Source organism: Lepidothrix coronata, unplaced genomic scaffold, assembly GCF_001604755.1.
Source record: "Lepidothrix coronata isolate B3197 unplaced genomic scaffold, Lepidothrix_coronata-1.0 Scaffold58, whole genome shotgun sequence".
NCBI lineage: Eukaryota > Metazoa > Chordata > Aves > Passeriformes > Pipridae > Lepidothrix > Lepidothrix coronata.
The window spans coordinates 34,302-55,208 of record NW_016690238.1 but is presented as its reverse complement, the minus strand read 5'-3'; the positions used below and the strand labels follow the sequence as shown (position 1 = coordinate 55,208).

The following is a 20,907-nucleotide window of genomic DNA, read 5'->3' as shown; positions in this document are numbered from 1 at the left end:
ACATCCTCCTTGGTTACTGACAGAGGGTGGAAGTGCTCTCAATTTCTGTGCCATCAGCCCTGCATCCTGCTTCCTTCCAAATGCTGGACAGGCAGATTTATTGAGAATCTCTGTCTTTTCTGCATTTTAATAACAACCTCATCATCCCCATCTGCCAGGACTGAGGTCTGCTGCTAGACGTCAAACAATGCCTGGTGATCACTCTGTTTCTGGCAGATGCTTTTTTCCCCTCCTGATGCCTTTTGTGTTTTGCATTCCCTATGCTTTGAAATTTCCAGTGTGTGCTATGGCTGTCTTCTCCCTAGGGAGGAAACTCCCTTGGTGTCCATTTGGACCCAGGGGATCTGTCTGGGTTTCTTGGGCAGGAGTGTGCTTAATAACTCAGCAAACCTGGGACCTGGTGGGTTCCCTGGGCATGTGTTGGGCATGTGCTGGGCATGTGCCATGCCAGGCTGGCACAGGAGGCTCAGTTCCATGGCAGCCCCATCCCTGCTCTCCTCCTGCACAGGGCTGGAAGGAAGGAGGTCAGCACGAGAAGCTTCTGTCCCCAGCCATCCTCTCCTCCCAGCAGCAAGCACCCTGACAGCCACATCCCAACATCTGGCCCCACAGTGAGGCTGCAGCATGGCTCACAGTGTGAAGACATGTAGGAACACAGCGTGGCATCTATCCCTGCTCACTGGATGCCTCTGCATTGCTTTACCTCTGCAGAGGTCTCGCTCTTGGAGCATCCTACCTCTGGCCCCCTTCTCTCTTCATATCCTTCTGGGGATTCAGCCTGTGAGCAGGTCTGGGAGCAGGTTTTAGTGAATGGTGTATGTTTAGGAAGGGATGGAAGAATTTGGGGGTGTAGGTCAGAAGACAGGGCTGCACAGAGTGGCTGCTTGGGCTTGGGAGGGTACAACAGTCGGTCCTGGGTGGTGGGTGAGCAGGGTGGTGGTGGCTGGTGATGGCTGTGTGTGCAGGGGGAACAGTCAGAATGTGTGTCACCGTGCTGTTTGCCGCTGTGACCACGTCGGTCTTTGCTGCCATGCTCCAACACACTGCTCCAAATGCCCCGTTCCTGCTGCATCCCAGGGGTTGTCGTCCAGCCCACGTGCTGCAGATCAGCCTTGCATGGTCGCCCCGATGTCCATGCACATCCAGCCTGGGTTCAGCCTTCTGCCGAAGCACTTCCTTGCCTTGTCCCCGCTCACTCCTTCCTGCAGTGCCAGCCTGGTGGCTGTTTCAGTGACTCTCTGGAGCGATCTGCTCCGGGGGTCCTGCAAGGGGCTGGTCCCACCAACACCTCCCAGGCAGCGGGTTTGCACCGCGGAGTTGGACTCGATAAGCCTCGCAGGTCCCTTCCAGCTCAGGGCACATGTGATTCCACGAGGGACCCTCTGTCGCCTCTACCTCGCCGGCCGCCTCCCCGGTGTCCCTTCTCCCGGCGCCGGGGGATGCCCCGGGGTGTCTGGGGGCCAGCGCCGGGGCCGGATCGCGCCCGAGGCCGCGCTGAGAGAGCCGAGAGCGCGGGGGGCGGCCCGGAGCGGCGGGGAGGGCCGAGCCGGCGCGGGCCGGGCGCGGCGGAAGGCGGCGGGGAGCGGGGCGGGCCCCGGGGGAGGCGGGCCGGGGAGGCCGGGCCGCGTTCAGGGCCGCGCCGGTCCGTGCCGGGGGGAGCGGGCGCGGGGCCGCGGCGCGGGCGGGGCGGGGGAGGCCCCGCACCCGGCGCTCCGGCAGGTGGCACTGGCCGCCTCCCCCGGCCGCCTCCCCCGCGGCCCCCCCGGCCCCGCCGCCGCGCTCAGTCCGCCGGCGCCGATGCTGCTGAGCGGAGCGGCCGGCTCGGAGCGCGGCGGCGGCGGCGGCGGGGCGGGGGCCGGCGGGGCCCCGCAGTGCGTGGGCACCATGGCCCGCTGGCTCCGCGAGCACCTGGGCTTCCGCAGCGCCCGGCCCGCGCCCCCCGCGCCGCCCAAGCCCGACTACCGCGCCGGGCCGCCGCCGCAGCCGCCCCCGCCGCCCGGGGGCGCGGCCGAGCCGCTGGCCGCCGCCCAGCCCGACATCGTGGCGGCCTACCGGCTGCAGAAGGAGCGCGACTTCGAGGACCCCTACAGCGGCCCGCCACCCGCCGCCGCCGCCCCCGACGGGCCCCGCTACGTCTCGCCCAAGCACCGGCTCATCAAGGTGGAGGCGGTGGAGAAGGTGCCCGTCAGCCCCCCGCCGCCGCCGCTGGTGCCCGCCGCCCCCAGCTCACCCCCGGCCGGCCCCGAGCCGCCCGACGAGCCGCCGCAAGAGGTGAGTGACCGGGCATGGGCGCCCCGCCGCCCTCCCCGCGGTGTGCTGGCACGGGGGATGCCCTGGGTGACTCCGCCGTGAGGAGCCGAGCAGGACCCCCGGGGCAGGTGGAGCGCCCCGGTCACGGAGATGCCCTCGGTGGTCCTGCCAGACCCCTGGCACCCACAGTAAGGAGCAGAGTTAGGATCCTCGAGTACCAGAGGTGGTGGGGGGGGTCACGGCCAGGCTCCGCGGGGCTCCCGTGCCGGGTTTCCCCCCGTGGCCCGGCAGCATAGACATGCCGGGCACACGTCAGCGGGGACGGGGACGGGCCCGGGTCCTCCTGCGGCTCCCGCGGGAGGCAAGTGGGAGCCCCATCAGGAAGCGCGCTCGCCGAGGGGCGAGAGTGCGGAGTTGTCGGCCACCTTCGCCCTCCCCTCGTGCCGTTTCTTTGCAGCCAAGTGCTTGGTGCTCTACGGAGGTGAAGACCTTCCAGCCTGGAAAGGCCCCGAGCGGCACAGGACCGTCTGCGGTGGCCTCCGATGCTGGGGCCGATGCTCCTGGGCCTCCCAGCGCTCCGTGCCCGGCGGCGCGGGTCTCCCAGTGCCCCCGTGCCCGGGGTGCCCGTGCCAGCGGCGGCGGCCGAGCCCTCTGAGCTGCCGAGCTGCTTTGTCAGGGAGCCTCAGCGCCTCTTTGTCTGCCGCCTCTCCGCCGGCTGCTCCGGGGCGAGAGCAGAGCCTGGCGCTCCCGGCGCTGGCAAGGAGGCGAGAAACATCCCCGGTGAGAGGCAAGAGACTGGGAGAAGACCCCCGTGGGGAGGCGGGCTGTTAGTGGCACAAGGACCTGGTGGAGGATAAACCCTGCCGGGGCTGCGGCCGTTGGTGCCGAACCTCTCTGCCTTGGCGGAGCGGCTGATGCGGGGACTGCGCAAATAAAGGCAGGAGGGGTAATTAGTGCCCGCTAGCGCTGCCGCCTGCAAGACGGGGCTTGTCAGGCGAACTCGACGGGATTGCAGATCTGGCTGGCTGGCGGAGGGAATGGTGGATACAGTCAGTGATCCCATCCGTGGCCCTGGTGAAATGAGCACCAAGCAAAATCTGCTCGGGAGTGTTTTAAGCAGATAGAAAAACTTGTTGCTGGTGGATCTCTGGAAGTTGCTCGTGCTGACTGATTGCTTTTTTGAGGTTTCCAGAGGGGCCCAGCAGAGCCCCCCTTTTGAGCTGTGTAAACTGGTTGCAGTGGGCAGCAGAGGAGGGGGAGGCTCTGGCAGCAGGGACCTGAGGTGCCACTGTGGTGCTGTGGTTTGCTGACTTGGAATGGTTTTTCCTTTGGAACAGGCATTGCGGGATCAGAGGGAGCAGGAGCGGGTGGTTGTCATAGGAAGGACTCAGGCCGTGATATGCAAAGGGGTGAGCAGGAGCTGAGGGAAGCAGGGACTGCTGACAGGTACAGCCAGGCTGTTTGGGCATCTGAAGGCTGGGCAGAATCTGGAAAGTTTAGAGAAAACTCAGAAGCTGGGATACATTTGGGGAAACCCTGCTAACAGCGCTGGGCTGAAGAAGATCCTTGATCTTGTCCAAGATAGATGGTGATTAGATTACTGCTGATCTCCCTCGTGCCTCTCTGGGGAGGAGGTTTCCTGGTATGTGATGGACATCCAGGCAGAACTCCAGAGGCTGGGTGAAGCTGGAGCGCTGATAGTGCTCTCCATTAAAATAGCTCCAATGCAGCTCTCCATTAAAATAGTTCCCCTGGAGGAGCCAGGGAGCATCCACCACGTGGAGCATCTCTGTTGGGCTGATATGCCTGTGTCAGCTCCCATCTGCTGGCCTTGGTGCTGGGCTGAGTGGTGGGAGGGTTCCCCAGCTGCTCCAACCTCATGGTGGCTCTTCCTGGAGGTGGTGCAGGAGGATGGAGGTGCCTGCTGGAGAGTTACTGCTGCTTGTGACCCTTGCTTTTGGTGATTTCAAGGTGTTCTGGAGCAGGGAAGGGATGCTGGGGCTGGGCTGGAGCCTCTGCTGAGATGATGGTTGTGCAGGGGGATCAGTGCTCCCACGCCTAAGGAAGAGGCCGTGGGCACTGTTCCCTGCCTGCTGCAGGGACTGGGACTCCAGACCCACAGATGTGAGCCTTGGGTTGTGGTGAGGCTGGAGATGAATGAGAAGTATAATTCTGGGTACAGGCGAGGCTGCTGGAGCAGAGAGGGTTTTTGTTAATGGTGAAAATCACTCTAATAAAATGTGCAGTCCTGAGTGGGGATGATGAGGATGGACAGAAGTGGAAGGAGCAGCCACCATTTCCTGGTTCAGTGGTTTGGCTGAGGCCGTGTGGTTTGCAGAACGGGCACTGGGTTGAGTCTGGGGGCTGACCGTGTTCCCTGGGAGCCCTGTGCCTGCTATAGCTGGTGTGACCCTTCAGGAGAATGGAAGACAGGGCAGGAACATCTTGGCAGTGGCATCCTTCCTGCCTGGGCTGCACGATGCTTCACTGCTGTAGCATGAGCCGGCACATCTTTCCACCTTGTGTGGGATCTGCAGCATCTTGTGGGGACACGTTAGAGTGAGCTCTGCAATGGCTCCTACTGCTCTCCAAACCCTACTGGGCATGGTGGGGACCAGCACAGATCCTTCTCCATCTGCTTGGTCTGCCAGGCCCTTCCCCACAGAGTGGACAGCGGACTGGCCCTGTGTGGTTCACCTGAGCCAGGTGGATGCCCTGAAGGTGTCTTCTCTGCCTGTTTGGATTAGGCACAAGGAGCACTGGGGTGCTGTGGGGAAAGATGTGAGGAGGGACCTTCTTGCATGTGGACACCTGAACCTGGGGCACAGTGTGCTTGAGGATGGTGTTGAGGATCTGCCTGGGGACATCTCTGTCCTGTGCCCGCCAGGACCGGTTGCTGCCGTTCTTGCTGTGAGCGCAGGGTCAGTGCCGCAGGGTGTGGGAACGGCCGGCCAGGAAGCTCCTGGGCGTGTGTCTTTCCTGTGAGAGCCTCCTTGAACTGAGTCATCTTACACGATGCCGTGCTGTCCACCCCCTGCTCCCTCCTCCCGTGCCACGAGTGCAGCCGTGGGCTCCCTGCCTGGCCCAACCGTGCTCCGTGGGCTGCGGACCAGACCCTTCTTGGAGATAGTGCTCTGTTTACTTTTGGGTTTGGCTTCAGCACCTACCGAAAGCCAAGCTGCCAGATGTGTAAAACTGGGGGAATTTTGCACCTGACAGAATGAACTGAATTTGGTTAAACCCAGCAATCTCCTGAGGGGACCCCAAACACGCTTTATGTCCAGGACAAGAAACTTGTTTTTAAAGTGAAGGATCTCCCAGGATACTCTCTGGGAACCTCTTTATAGAGTGGAGCATCTTGTGGGGGCAGGTAGAATGTTTCTAGGCAAGATGGGGTGAAGAGCCCCAGCTCTGCCCTGGGATCTCGGTGTCTGAACTGTGAATGCTCTTGGAGAGCTGTGGTCTGTTGCCTTGACTGGTGGGCAGCGTTTTTACTGCAGCCATTTGTCAGAGCCCAGTGATGATCTGGTTCTTCACCTTAATTTTCCTTTGATTTTCTTTTTTTTTCTTACTGTTGGCATAAATAATAGAGTGAGACTAGCCTCAGAACTGCAGCAGGGATCTGGATGTGCATTGCCATGGCAGATAGCACTCTGGGCAGATAACACTATATGGCAGATAACACATGGTTTGAAAAACACTCCTATGCTCAAGCAGGACGTGTGTCCAGATGCCAGCAGTGCCCAGCTGCTCCCTGAAGGACTAGTCTGCACCAAGAGCTGCCCTGGGGTGGTGGCTTTGCAGTCGGGCTTTTGCTTTGCACCCAAATTATTTCCAATCTTGCAGAGCTTGTGCTGTGTATGAGCAGGCGATGCCTCCGTACCCAGGCGCTAGGATCAGCAGGTGGTCAGCAGCATCCTCTGTGACATGGAGCACGAGCAAAGCATGGAAATGCCTGGCCTTTGACCGAAGTGGAGGAGCCTGGAGCACCCTGGGAGCTGCCCTGCCAGCAGCTGTGGCCTTCTGCACTGGGGAGCAGCTGTGTGTCCTATGGCTGCTGCTGAGAGCCGTGCATGCTTAGGAAATGTCAGAGATGCAGTTTCCTGGGCAACCCTAATTCGGCTCCACGTGCAAGGGGATTAGGATGCACCCAGCAATGGTGTGATCCCTGCTGTTTGCCCCGTTCCTGGCACTGGCTGGAGCCTCCAACCCCTCAGCCTTGGGGCTCATGGTAGCAGTTCTCCCGTGCTTGCTTGTGCATACCGAGGTTGTGATGCTCCTGGAGACAGGAATTGCCTCCTCACCTTTTCTGTGGCTTTTTGCTGTAATATCTGACCATTTAAAAAACAGGTGAGTTTATGTTCTCAGCATGCTACAGTTGGGAGACCTCACTCCTATGAAGCGGCATCCTTGAGGCAGTGAGCCATTTGCTCTGGGTCCAACCTAAGCCCAGCAAACCACATCCTCTGCCCGCAGAGCCTGTGTAGTCTCCCTGAGTGCCTCTGCACCCCTCTGTGAGCAAAATATCCAGTTTTAGGGGTCTTGACAGAGACCTGTTAGGATTCTCTACCATCTTCTGCTTTCTAGACCTGGAGGCATCTGAGTGGGGGCCACTCTGTGAGCTAGCTGAAGCTTATGTGTTTCTCTTCTGAGAAACCAGTCCCAAATGCTGAAGGAATATGCTTGGAAATAAGGTTGGGCTTGATGATCTTGGAGGACTTTTCCAACCTTAATGATTCTCTGACAGAGCAACTACTGCAAGCAGGGGAGCCTCTCAGGCTTGTCTTGCCTGAAGCTGCTCTGTGTGTATGGGGCAGAGAGAGGGTCCAGGACTGGCACCGGCAGCCAGCCAGGTCTAGCAAAATGCATCTAGAAACACGGGGTTCATGGCAGGTTTGAATATGGGCAGGTTGGGCTTGGGGCTGGAGGAATGGACAGCTAACCCCTTTTTGAGCCCAGAAGGGTCAACAGATTGCATTTCACAGCCCCCAGCATGCTCGAAGCCATGAGAGCTCTCTGCAAAGGGTGAGTGTTGGGCATGGTCCTGCCTGTTTGCCCGCCTTGCCTATTGAGCCATTTTAGGGGATTTGTGTATGTAAGGAGGCTGGGGCTCGCTACATGAGCTCATTTGACACAAGCATCTGTGTGAAGGTACTGTCACTGGCACTGGACTGTGCTCCACAGATGTGGTGCAGCGAGAACCTCTTTGCAGCTTCCAAGGTGTGGGAGCAGCCCATGGGATCTCCCAGGTGTTTGGAGCAGCACTGCTGATCTGCCCTTGGGATCTCACGGGCAGCAGGTGGGAAGCAGGTCCTGGTGACCAAGCAGCTGCAAAAGTCACCAACAGCTTGCATTTCCCTGGGGGGTTTTGCCCCGGTGGTGGCAAGCAAAGGGCTGCAGCCCCCTGGGCTTGGTGTTGCCCCTTGGTGTCCCTGGTGCTTGGCAGGACCTGAGTGATGCCACGTCGTCCCTTGGATGATGAAGGTGAGAGCAGATTGCAAAACCAGGGGCCTCGCTGGCACCAGGCTGTGGCTTGGGTAGAGCTGGTGCCCCTAGCAGCTGTCTGTCCTGCTGCTGCCTTGCCAAGGGGTGAGAGCATCTGCTGTCCCCCCTTTCTGCTTGCCCAGGGTGGCTGTGAGCCCTGTGGCTGGCGGGGTGTGCTCTGGGGATGATCTGCTTGCTTGTGCCCTGGTATGGAGGGACCAGACTTGGAGGGCTGACTCAGGTCCCCACTGCATTGGCTGCCCAGGGAGCCGGGATGTATATGGAGGAGGTGGTGAGCCGGGCACGGAGAACCATGTTCCTCCTATAGCTCATAGGGATGTGAAGGCTCGGGGCTGCATGGAGGTGTTTACAGCTCCAGTTCCTGTTCCCTTTTCCTGCTGGGTTTTGCTGCTACAGGCTATTGTTGGGCGTTTTGCACAGGAAGGAGGGAGAAGTGTTTTGTTTTAAGCCGATTATTGGAGCTGCAGAGGAATGTGTGAGCAGCCTTGATCTCCAAGGCTGTCCAGGAGCAGGGGCAGCGTGGCAGTGAGGATGGAGCCTGGCACCAAGTGGTAATCCCACCAGTTGCCAGGCCAGTTTGGGACATTTGGTTGTTACTGTGGGACATCTGCATAGCCTGTGTTGTGGTAACAAACCCCCCCCTGCAAGCTGGGGGTTTGTGTCTGGTTGGACAAGGTGCTTGGGTGCACTTGGATGCTGTTGGAAGTATTGCCTGGCCCCATCTTGGGAGCAGGCTTTGGGGCTGGAGGTGGGATGTACAGCTCCAGGCTTCTTGTGGACTGCAGCATCATGTGATGGGGTGCCCTCGCCGGCAAGCTACTGAGATACTGGAGCAGACATGTGGCTCCAGTGCTGGAAGGGAATGAGCTGTGGGACGTGCTGCATATCCTACTGCAGGATTGTCTCCTTTTCACTAGAAAGTGCAGACCGTGGGAATTTTGTGCCATCCCTGTGATATGGCACTTGAGAGGCTCCTGGTCCTGCTTTCCAGAGGAAAGCCCTGTCTTGTGTTATTTGGGGCGCATCCGGGGATGCTGCAGGGGCCTGGGAAGGAGCGGAGAGGAAGCTATAAGCTGTTCTCAGCCCTTTTGTCAGAAAACCTCTTCAAACATGCCCACAGGAGTCCTGGAAAACAACCAGTGAGTTCCCAGTCGTGCCAGTGCCAGCTGACACCCCTATTCTGGGATCTGTGCCCCTGCTCCACCTTGGGAGAGGAAACGTGGCTGTGTACAGGTAGAGATCTGTGTGCTGTGGGGGTATGGCCCTGCCGGCAGCCCTGTGCCACACCGGGACCCAGCCGGGTGTCTGCGTGGGCACTGCGAGTGCTGAGCCCCATCGTGAGGGAGGGGGCCAGGCCGCCTTCTGCTCTGCTTGGCTCCATCCCAGCTTTTGGGACAAAGGCTGGAGCGTTTCCATGGCCGAGTGCTGGTGCCTGGAAAGCTGTCAGCTGCCAGCCAGCACCTGCTCTGGGGGCTGCCATGATGCAGGTTTGGGCTCCCGGCAGCCACTCTGGCTGCTGCTAGCAGAGCTCATGGTGAGCTCCCTGCACCCCCCAGAAAAGGCAGGGACTACCCTAACCTTTCTCCTACCCTTCCCCTCTTCCAGCTGGCTGTCCTGGAGGACTACGCAGATCCCTTCGATGCGGCGCAGGTGGCAGGTAGCCAGACAGGGCTGGAGAAGGTGACTGAGAATGATGGATATATGGAGCCATATGAAGCCCAGAAGATGATGGCTGGTAAGGTGGAAGGCTCCATGCAAAGGCCGCTCTTTGCACCTCTCTTTGGTCGTGCAAACTCCCTCAGTTTAGTTGTCACTGTACTCTGTTCCTTGCAGCCTGTGACAGCACCAGGTCCCCCAGATAAGGCAAACCTGGGTGATTGCTGTGATGGGGAACAGCTACTTTGTAGGCAGATTTTCCCAGCTTTATCCATGTGCATTGGGTTTGGCAGAGCCAGAGCACTCAAAGGCTGCCTGGGCCATACAGGCACATCTCTCCCTGCGATGCTGCCCCCTGAGACCCCACTTGCCAGGCTGAGCCAGGAGGGACCTGACATTCCATGCATCTGGCTTAAAACTAAGATGGATATGGGAGCTATTTAATTCTGTTAGGACTGGGCCAGAGCATGCTGTGTCTGCCGCAGCAGCAGGGTCCCCAGTGGGCCTGTTTGGGGCTGGGAAGGCAGTGAGGTGGGAGTGTGTGCTCCTGAAGGCAGCGCTCAGGATCACCATGCTGGCTCGTGCGCTCTAGGCTCTGCTCAGGCACAGGCTCTGGCTCTGCTTTGCAGTTCTGTGGTTTTCCTGGAGCAAGTGGTTTCTGGAAAGCTCATGTGGCTTTTTGGAGCAGACCATTGTATTTCTTGGAAAAATCAGCAAGCAGTGGAAAGGCTGCTTGTGCCTGTGGAAGAGACTTTGTTTTGCATGAGGGAAGGGCGTTTTATTAAACCAGCCACACTCCCCTGGGTGTCCAGGGGAGAAACCCAACCTAGCTGCTTGCAGGAAATCAGGCTCAGGGATGCTCTGTCCCCATGGATCCTGCTTTGCAGGGCTGCCCATGAGTTAGAATGATGATGTACTATGGAGATCTTAGTGCTGTGAACTGCTCAGGCCCTGGCTGCCCAGCAGCTCCCCTGCTTTTGGCAGGTGCTTGCTGAAGGTTTGGGGGGGGTCTCGTCTATCACTGACACTCCCTATCCCATTTCACCTCTGGGTGACATTGAGCCCTGTCATTTAGCTGGGCTTCAGGGACTGTGGCCAGGCTGTGTTGAACAGAAAGCTCATAGTCTTTTCCCTCTTCTACTGCCAGAGATCCGCCAGAAGGGCTTACGGGAGGCTCCTGCCCGGCCGCTGCACCTCTACGACACTCCCTACGAGCCTGTGCTGGACATGGACAGTGAGCGCCCGGCCTGCCCCAGGCCCAGGGAGTCCCGGCTGCCCGAGGACGACGAGCGGCCACCAGAGGAGTACGACCAGCCCTGGGAGTGGAAGAAGGAGCGGATCTCCAAAGCCTTCGCAGGTGAGTGATGGGAGCAGCCATAAAGCAACCAGCACTTTTTGTGAAGCTGGATTCTTGGGGCTCCTTCATCTTCTGGGGATCAGTAGTGTTGGCATCTGCATTTCTGTGGCCCAGAGAGTGCTTGTGCACTTGCAGAAGCTGTTTCTCTGAGCAGGGAGCCAGGCTGGGCAGTGATGGATAGGACTGCCTTGGCTCCCTTTGCCTCTTCCCTGCCCTGACTGATCACAGCCTCTGGTGCAAGTTAACACCCCCAACCTTGGATTGCAGGGGAGAGGCTCGGCCCTGGGCTCAAGCAGATCCCTCCTTCCTGGGAGCAGGAGGATCCCCAAGGAGCCTTCGGCCAGGCTTTGTCCAGCCTCCCTGACCTATTTATCCGTGCTGTGGGATCGATTGTGTTTGTGTTTGGTAATGAGGAAATCCATGCTGTGCATTAGCGCTGGCTCCTCCACCGGTGCTGGCTAATTGCCACACTCTTATCTAGGATGCATTTTAATTGCAGCATTGTGTGTCTGCTGCAGCTGGCGTGCAGGGCGCTTGGACTGGCAGTGCTGTGTGGAGATGCTGGCAGAGAGAGATGTGGAGATTTGGGCTCGAGGAGTGGTTCACCTTTTGGGTTTGAGCACTGCAAGCTGGAGATGTGTGTTCTGGGTTCAATGGCACAGTGTCTACTTGTTCCTGGGGTCACTGTGCCAAGGATTCGGCTTGTTGGGCTCCATCACGGAACATGGTGCCCTGCTGGGCTGGGTTTGTGCTGAGGTGTCTATGCTCTAGATCTGGCCAGATGAGCCACCTTGCTCCATGTCCCTGGGTGGAAGTGGTGTGTTCTCAGGTGTGGCTCACATGTGGATGCACATGAGCACTGCCCAGGGTGCTTCAGGCCTTGCTCTGAGTCCGGAGGGAATCAGGTTGCCATGCCCTAGGCCATGTTGGGACCTGCTGCCTGTTTTTTCCTGAAGCCACAGCAGGTCCTGCTGTGTCTTGGAGGATATTTTTCCCCTCCTGTGATGCCAAAATCTCTCTGCTGACCCATTCCCCCTTTGGGGGGACCCCTGGGACCCCTGCTGATGGACATTTGGTACTGGAACAAGACTGCAACCTGCCTGGCAGGGAAACGTGGATCCTGTGGGTGGCTGGGAAGCCCCCAGGGCAAGATGAATGCATGGGCAGGACAGATGGCAATGGGATGTTTGGCCAAGGTCCCTCCGAGGGACATGTATGTGTAACGGGGTGATCACAGCCTCCCCCATGCCCCAGAGAGGATTGGCTGGAAAAGCTGATGGAGGAACAGGGTCTCTCCATCAGGAATGTGCCCTGCCTCAGGCCTGTTCCTACTTGGTGCTGTGAAGGGGATGAGATGACCAAGCTGACATGAGGCTCCTGGGAATTTAGTCCTCAGGTCTTTCCCCCCAAAACTGCTCTTCTCCATGGGCCCTCTGGTGTTGCTGATGGTTTTTTCTAAGCCCTTTCTTTCTCTCTTTCTCTTTCTCTTTTCTCTCTCTTTCCCACACCCCCGCCCCCTCCTGCCCCCAATCCAGTTGAAATCAAGGTCATTAAAGACCTGCCATGGCCCCCGCCGGTGGGACAGCTGGACAGCGGTGAAAGCCCCCCGGACGGCGAGGCCGGTGCCCCCGTCCCTCCGCAGCACGGCCAGCACAGCTATGAAGACGCCAATGGTGGGTCTTGCGTGACAGGGGGGTGTCCGGGGGGGCTGCGCCGGCACTCGCTGTGACCCTGCCTCGCTGCCACGCCTCAGGGCTTGCCCAGGGCACTGCCAGACACCCACCCTCCTCCTCTGCCCTCCCCCAGCCCCTCCTGGCCCCTTCAGTTGTCCTGTACTGGACACCAGACATTTGTCCTCGCCTCTCCTGCACCTTCTCCAGCTTTACTGTGCCTCTTTGCTTGCGGCAGGAGATTATTTGGTGGCAGAGTTAGTACTGTCTCTTTTGTTCTCCCCTCTTTGCCTCCAAATTCCCAATGTTTGATGGCTGCCTTTATGGTTGTCTCGACAACTGTTCTGAGCATTTAGCTGATGTTTTCTTGCAACTCATAATGCCCAGGTCCCTTACAGGTGTGCTAGCAGCTAATTCAGGTCCCAGCGCGCTGAATTTGGGGCTGTTTTTTTCCCTCTTCATCATTTAGCGCTGCTCTGTTTCCTCTGCTGTTTTATTACCTTGCTGCTCAGTGGCAGGAGGTCCCTCTGGATTCTCCGCTCTCGCTTTTGCTATCCTGAGCAGCCAAATCTCCCAGGTACACTTTGTCATCTCAGGTTTGCCTTGTTGTGAAGGCTTTTTTGTGTGTGCCGAGCACAGAGCCCCTAGGCAAATCCCCCTTGGACACTGCCGGCAGTCTCGCTTATGAAAGCCAAATATTGCTGCTTGTCTTTTAACCCTTTATTAATATTTTAAGGACCTCGCTCTTATGCTGTGGTAGATTAGGATTTTGCCAAGAGCATTAGGTGGGGGCAGTGTGCTGAAAGGCACGACGGGGTTGTTACCGGGGGGAGCTGGGGCACGAGGCGTGCCGTTCCTCTGCAGCAGCAGCGTGCCGTGCCTGCCCATGCGTCACTAACGCTGTCCTGGTGGGCACTGCGACGTGCCAGGTGCGGATGGCTGATTTCCTTATCTGCAGTTACCCAGATCTCTGCAGAGCTTTGTAGAATAAAACCAGTGTGGCTTTTGCTGCCTCCCAGGTGGGTTTGAGCATGAGGCTGCAGGTGACAGCTGATTTTGCTGCTGATAGCAGGGACACTCCAGAGCGAAGTGACTGCTCTGCCAGGGCTGTGTTGGGTATTTCCCTAATCCATAGGGATGCTGCAGGCTGAGATCAGTCCTGAACAAGAAAGGTCTTGGCAGGTGGGAACTTCCTGATTCTCTTCCTGCAATGAATGCAGGTGTCAAGAAAAATTAATCTCTTTGCTATGCAGCCTCTTCTCTTCCCCTATCATTTATTATCCCCACAGTCGCTCTGATGTGCATCTTGCTCCTGATGAACACATCAGTTTGTCGTTTTTCCTGAGTTTAGCAACACAGAGTCTCTTTTTTTTCCCCCTGACTTGCCTTGCTTTGTTGTGTTAAGTTTATCTTGCCAGAGTTTTGTCTCATTTTCTACTTCCCCTGTCTGGGGGTGACTTGAACGTCTTGAAGGATGTCTTCTTCCTCCTAAGGGCTTGTTTTTAATATCCTGTTTAATCATGCACATGCTTCTGCCTCCCTCTGACAGGTGCAATGCATTTCTTCTGAGCCTGTAACGCAATGACTTTGTGCCGCCAGCAAACACTTGGGCTGTTTGATTGTCTGACTTTTTAACGATTGCCCCAATTTTTTAAGGTGATGAGTTGAAACTGAAGCCAGGGTGTGATGTACGAGGGTGAATGTGGCCTGTGAAAAGCCAGAGCACTGCAGAGGCAGTGCTTGTCAAGGCTTAATGCTGGGCACCACCTCCTCCCTGAGCTGCTGCTCAGGGGGGTTTAAGCCGTGCTAAGCTGCAGAGGATTTTGACTGGGTTTGCTTTTGGCTGCCTTCCCCTCCTCGCAGAGCTGGGGGGTGGAGTCCTGCTCACCTGCGTGGGGCCCAAACAGCCACCTTAGAAGATGCCCTGCTAGAGAGGAAAACATCCCTCTTGGGGTATTTTTTGCCTCTCCCTCCAGCAGCCAGGAAGCATGGCAAGGAGGGAAGTTGTCCAGCCTGGGACATCCCAGTTGTCCTGGGAGCTGCAGCTCCTGGTCTCGGCCACCTGCAGTGTGACTGTGCTGCTACAGCATCAGCCCCCCGCAGCCCCACACCGAGGCAGCTCTGCCCGATCGATAAGTAATTTGTGCGAGGGGGCTGGTGGTGCCGGGGAGCAATAATGAACTCTCGTGAGGAGGGAGAAACAATATTGTTAATGCTGAAATCATCCTGTGTGGAAATAACAGGCAGCGGGAGGCTGGTCCCCAGGGCACGGCTCGGTCAGTCCCTTGTGCTTGCTGGCACTGGTGCGCAGGGGCCGTGGCTGGGCTGGTGCCAGGCAGATGGCTGCATCAGGGAGGTACCTGCAGTCAAAATATCCCCTTCCCACCTCAAGGAATTGTTTTCTCACCCCAGTTTTACTTGTGCCAGCAGAAACATGTCCATCGGTTCCAAACCGACTGCTCCCTTTAGCTCCATCTATCCCCTCTCTTTTTTTTTATTTTAATTTTTCCCCCCAAGATTGGGGAGCCTCTCCTTGCTGCATCTCACTTAATTCTGTGCCGCAGCTGCTGAATCTATGGTTGCATTAGCAAAACCTCCTGAGCTTTTGAAACCTCTGTGGAAATATTTTTCCATGGGCTCAGACCCTGGCCCCAGGCTTGGTGTGGTGGGCACCCAGCCTGGGCACTGCAGTGAGTAACAGCCCAAGAGCTGCCCTTCCCTTGCTTAGAACAAGTGGATGGGGCAGCATGAGGGAATCCAGTGTGATGTAAAGTGTCTCTGGCTCTTCCCACAGGGGGAAAGCTGGGACCCGGCCTGTCTGCCTGTTCCTGCCCCAGCTGTGACACGGGTCTGTCTTGCAGGTCCCTCGGAGGGGCTGGGCTACGGCCGCACCTCGCCCTGCAGGGAGGAGAAGGCCAGGGCTGCCCTCAGACACGGCCCCAGCAGCCTCAAGAGCACGAAGACGCTGATGGCTGAGCCCGGCCCCTTTGTCGGGGAGAGGATTGACCCTGCCCTACCCCTGGAGAGCCAGTGGTGAGTCCTGCCTGCCCCAAGTGGCTGCCCGACCCCTCCACCTGCCTCATGGATCCCTGTGGATCCATGACGAGCCCCTGGGGAGACCTGCTTCTTCCTTTCGTCCCCGGCCCCACATTTCTGCCCTGTTTGTCCCTGCCCCTTGTCCCCCAACCCCGGTGGTGCCCCCCCATCCCGCTCTGTCCCCGGGGTGCTGGCATTGCTGCTTTCCCAGGGCAGAGCCCTTCCTAGGGTGTCTGCTCTGTGCCTGGCACAGCTGATCCCTCTCCCCGCTCCAGCTGGTACCACGGGGCCATCAGCCGGACGGACGCGGAGACGCTGCTGAGGCTGTGCAAGGAGGCCAGTTACCTGGTGCGCAACAGCGAGACCAGCAAGAACGACTTCTCCCTCTCCTTGAAGTGAGTGAGCAGGGGCTGGGGGGTCGTGGACCCACAGCAGGGGTGACCCGGTGCTGTGGGTGGGTGCCCCAAGTAAACTTGTGCTCATGCCGACTGAGTAACTCTCGACCACAAGTGGTCAGAAAGGGGTGGAACATGAAGTCCAGACTTTTCTGTGGTGTGGCACAGGCTTCTGTTTTGGTGTCTGGCAAAAGCATCTCTTGGGAAGGCTTGGAGATGTGGAGGCCCGCTGCTCTTCCTTGGCAGTGCTAGTAATCCTTCAGATGGATCAAATGATCTGCCTCACTGCTCACTTAAATGTGTCTGGTTACCACTTTCAGCTCTGCCTTCTTGTTCCCCCTTTTTTTGTAGTTTAGTTTCATGGGAAAAGAGAGTTCATGTGATCCTGCTGTAGATGGAAATGTGGGTACCCATCCCTGCCACCCCAGCCCACAGATTCATTGAAGCCATTGCTCAGCCTCATTGTAGAGAAGGGGGTTTTCCCTGCTCTGGTTTGCCAGCAGGGACACCTCATCCCCACAGCATGGCTTGGCTTCTGCTTGGGGTTTTTGGGGGGTTCTTCACATCCTCCCCAAGTTTTCCAGATTCCCTGAATGCCAAAATTGCATGAAGCATTGCTGCAGCTCCTCATCCAGCTCTTTCCTGGCTCCTGGGGCAGCGCAAACCCATGAAATCAAAGCTGTTACTGTCTGAAGATGATGATGGATGAGCAAATACCTTCTTGCCCTTCTGCTGGACAGCCATATTAGCTCTGTTCTGCCAGATGGGAAACAAGTATTTATGGAGCACTTCAGCCATCTCTGCCCAACAAGAGGCCTCGAATCCCTGTGCTTTTCTCAATATACTTTGAGTTTCCCCAGTGGTCTCTCTTACCTGCATTGTTCCCCAGGGGTTTTGGCCTCCCTGTTTATTTCCCACTGGCACAACTGTGAATTAGATTGCTCTGTCTCTCTCCATGTTTTTTTGTTTCACGCTTTTTGCTGCCTTTCACACCGAAACAGGGCAGAAGTTCCACTGAAAGTATTCTTTCTTCCTTCTGCACTTGGAGCTTTCAGATTAGCCAACAACCCTTTCCAGAAAAGTTCCCTCCTTTCTTTTTTTTTATGTCAGAATTTTTACTGATGTTTTAATTTTGAGCCATTTTGGAGCAACAGCTTCTTCTGGTTGATGAGCTGTATTTGAGGCTGCGAGAGGTGTCACCATCACCTTGTGAGTGGCATTAGCCAGCACGTGTGTTGGAGAGCCTGGGAGGTGATATTCCATCACCAAAGGTGGCTTTCCATCACCTCTCCACAGGCCAGTCACCCATTTCTTGGTGGTTTTTCGCTTACTTCTTGCCACCCATCCTTAGCCTTGTGGCAAAATGCTCCTCTCAGGTGGCTAGGATGTGGCTGTGCAGCAGTGTGCCACCTCCCCAGGGGACACTGCAGCCCATCCAGGAGCTACTTGGGCATTGCCTGTCCTTGCCCACAGCCTCGGGAGCAGAATTTTTACTCCACTGCCTTTCTCTGTAGAGTCTGTTCAAGGAAAATCCCCTGGGATGTTTTTTATGTAGCTGTAAGCTGGCTGTCTGCAGCTCTATTATTTTTTTTTCAACTTTTCTTTTTTTTTCCTTGAGTAAGGAGGCACAGCTGAGGAGATGGTCTGAAAAGAGCTCCTGATGCTGACCTGAAGCTCTTTTGTGCTGATTTAAAGAAAAATATGCACAAGAGAGAGCAGCAGGAGCAGGTCAGGCAGCCAGAAGGACTTAACCCTGCTGTGACAGTCTTGGCTGGTTCAGGCTAGGCAGCCCCACGCTGCCTGTCATGGACAGGGTTATGTCATTGCCTCAGATGCTTGGAGGATGATTCCCCCCTGGCTTGTGCCTCCCTGAGAATGGCTGAGGCCACGCTGCAAAGGTGGGGTCGTTCCTCATGTCTCCAAGGTGCTCGGCAGGAGCAGCACTTGCCCCTTGCCCTGTCTGCTGGGGTTTGCAGAGTGTTCCCTCACGCTTCTCTCCAGGGGTGTGCTTTCCACATCCCTGAGCTCATGACAAAGACCTGTGGAGCGATTTGGGCAAAACACAACCGACATCACCTCTCCGTGGTCCGTGTGGCAGTGCTCTGGCTGGGGACACAGGATGTGGCCAGGCTATCACTTTTCCTTGGCCCCTGATGGGGGGCTGTGGCTGTCCCCTCTGCCATCCCCTGGGACAGCTGGCTCCTTGCTTCTGTCTCTAAATGGATTGCAAACCCATCCTGCTAATGCAGCCAGGCTGTCCATTACGGCCCGTCTCCAGTCGGGGGGATGGGGCCGGGCTGTGCAGTGCTGGAAGCAGCTCAGCATCGCTGATGAGGCCCTGTCTGCTTTTAAGTCATCAATATTTTGCTGTAATGTGCATTCCAGACGCTGCAGACAGGCTGTGGCTCTCCTCGGAGACGCAAATTAATAGCAACAGGGCCATTAGCCCATCACTTGGAATCAGTGTTCATGGCAGGATCTGCCTGCACAGCCTGGTGTGGCTCGGTGCCCGTGCTGTGCCGGGAAATGGCCTCGCTACGCTGAGCGGGTTTTATGGAGCCTGCAGCAGTGGTGTGGGGAGGGGGAGCAAGGAGAAAATCCTTCGGCTGCTGGCCGAAGGAGAAAATCCTGGTTTGCCACGGTGAGGCTGGAGATCTGTGAGCTGAAGGGGTCCTGTGTGAGCCAGGGCAGTTGCAAAAGGGACTTTTCCACATGTAAAGGGTGAAAGCTGCTACCTCTGTGTCAGCCTGCAGTGAGAGCTGCTGTTGGTCCTGCCCAGGTGATGCCCTCAGTTATCTGCCCACACACACCTACCCCAGCCTTGGCACCGTCCTTGCCCCCACATGGATCCCACACACCCCACTGCATGGGGACAGGAGCCAGCAGTGTCCCCCTCAGCTGCAGGGGCAGGCTGCCTGTCTCAGGTAAGGGGGTCAGGAGCTGAGGGGAGGCTTGGGACAGCTGTACCCCCTAACCCTACCTTGATCTGCCCTTGCAGGAGCAGCCAGGGTTTCATGCACATGAAACTGTCCCGGACCCAGGAGAACAAGTACGTGCTGGGTCAGCACAGCCCGCCCTTCGACAGCGTGCCGGAGATCATCCATCACTACGCCAGCCGCAAGCTGCCCATCAAGGGGGCCGAGCACATGTCCTTGCTTTACCCGGTGGCAATCCGTACCCTATAGTACTCACCCCCCACGAGCCAGGCTCGAGGCCGGGTGTACCCAAAACCAGCCCATGCGCAGGGCCGAGCGCTGCCATGCCGAGGATGGGCTCCGGACCGTCAGCCCACGAGCAGCTCGCTGGGCACGGCCGGTGCCGTTGGGGGATTGCTGCAGCCGGACCCCTCGTCCTGCTCTCTCGGAGGGCTCCCGTGCACTGGTTTGCCCACTGGCATGGCACCGGAGGGACCCCCTGTGCGAGGAGCTGAGTGGGGCTCGCCGGCTGCCCGCTGCCGTCGCCTGCCTCCAGGCAGAGCTCAGGACACAAGGACTGGAGCTGGGGCCTGGGAGATGCCGGGGAGGGGGGGCAGTGTGTGCGAATACGGGGATAAATCATCCAGTAGCAGGCCTGAGGTGCCTCTGTGAGGGTGCCTGGCACTGCCCATGAGAGACAAAAGGGCTGTGCCTGTGGGCGAGGAGGCTGGCGGAGGCGAGCGGGGCCTACCCGGGGCTAGCGAGGTGCAGGGGGCCGGGCAGGCTGGCCCTCACCTGCACAGGTGCTCGGTACTCAATGCCATCCTTTGCCAAATGTAAATAGAGACCGGCCTGGGCTGCACGTGCAGCACCACTGCCTAATAAAGCGGTGCATGGTCACCTCCTGCTCCACGGGGACTGTGCCCGCATCCCACCCTGAGTGGGGCAACTGTGTGGCAAAATGGCAGGGAGGGGCATTTTGTTACACAAAAGCTCTAAGTGAAGTGATTTTTCCTGTGCTTTTGCATGCACTGAGACCCTCTGTGCCTAAGCAATCAGCTGACTCCTCCGAGACACAGGGGACAAGGGTGGTCATGTCCTTGCGATGTCTTTGAGACCCTTCATGGGCAGTGACGAGCCAATTTTGGATATGCCTGTTACTCCCTGTAGAAGGGGGTGCTCTTCAGGATCTTTTGGCTCCTTGTTTTCCTTCACCTGTTGTAAGTCTGAGGCAAAATCCCTGAATTTCACAGATTTCCTGATCTCTTCCTCTGAGTATTTACTGACTCCAGTCCTGTTCTTTGTCTTCCTGACACCTTGTCTTTGGGCCAGCTTGCTCCTCTTTTTTTTGGCTGAAGCTCTATCTGGTGTTCTTTACTGTTTCATGCATACCTTGCCTTTTAAACTTGTTCCTGGTGTTGCTCCTGTACCCACAAATATACATTTCCTCCATCCTTGCTTCAGCCTAAGCTTTATCCCACTGCTACTCCCCAGCAGCACATTCCCTTTCCTCTCTGCTCCCTGGATGGGGATGGCAGCAGCAAATTTGCTGCTGGACCAGCAAAACCTTTTCTGTGAGCAGAGCAAAGTGCTCAGGCATCGGTGGGGTGAGTTAGCAGCGGCTTGATGAAGGCTTTGTGAAAAAGCATCATCCTCCCCTCTACCTGCTGCCAGGAAGAAGCTGTCCCTGCTGGTTGCTGGGGGGGGACACAGAGGTGATGGATGGAAGGTCCCACAGGGACCTTGTGTGGGTGGGCACTGCAGCCACAGCAGGAATCCCGCTTGACAATCCAGGGCTCTGGGATATTCCAGGCTCGATTTGTAGCTGGGGGATGGCTGTCCTGGCTTGTCCTTCACAGTTTGGAGCTGCTGTGGGGACCATCGGGCATGGCCAGTGTGGTCTGTGAGTGCACCCCGCGGTTGAGAGCCTGCAGAGCTGTGGTGGCTTGTTCCAGGATGCCTCAGCCTCTACCACTCCTTAAAAGGCAGCGGATCGAGCTGGTCGGGCGCCCGGTGTCTCCTTACAGCCCACTTGGCTGCTGGCAGCCCTGGCTGCCTCTCTCCATCATCCCAGTGAGGCATTTTGTCCAGCAGGGACAGAGGTGACTCCAGCAGGAGGGTTT

General features: G+C 57.6%; 1 protein-coding gene across 1 annotated transcript; it reads left to right on the top strand.

The window, feature by feature from the left end:
- Positions 1–1,797: 1,797 nt before the first annotated feature.
- On the top strand, positions 1,798–20,059 carry SHF (Src homology 2 domain containing F). The gene is made up of 7 exons (XM_017816992.1): positions 1,798–2,271; positions 9,361–9,490; positions 10,559–10,768; positions 12,304–12,441; positions 15,300–15,471; positions 15,750–15,869; positions 18,868–20,059. Exons 1-7 carry the CDS (start codon positions 1,798–1,800, stop codon positions 19,052–19,054), a joined length of 1,431 nt encoding a protein of 476 aa, XP_017672481.1. The 3' UTR covers positions 19,055–20,059.
- Positions 20,060–20,907: the final 848 nt, after the last annotated feature.

Bases quoted from the DNA above. Each gene is read 5' to 3' on its own strand.
- SHF (XM_017816992.1), top strand. From the start codon at position 1,798: ATGCTGCTGAGCGGAGCGGCCGGCTCGGAGCGCGGCGGCGGCGGCGGC. The intron at 9,491-10,558 runs GTAAGGTGGAAG...TTCTACTGCCAG, and splicing joins AGCCCAGAAGATGATGGCTG to AGATCCGCCAGAAGGGCTTA. The intron at 10,769-12,303 runs GTGAGTGATGGG...CCCCCAATCCAG, and splicing joins GATCTCCAAAGCCTTCGCAG to TTGAAATCAAGGTCATTAAA.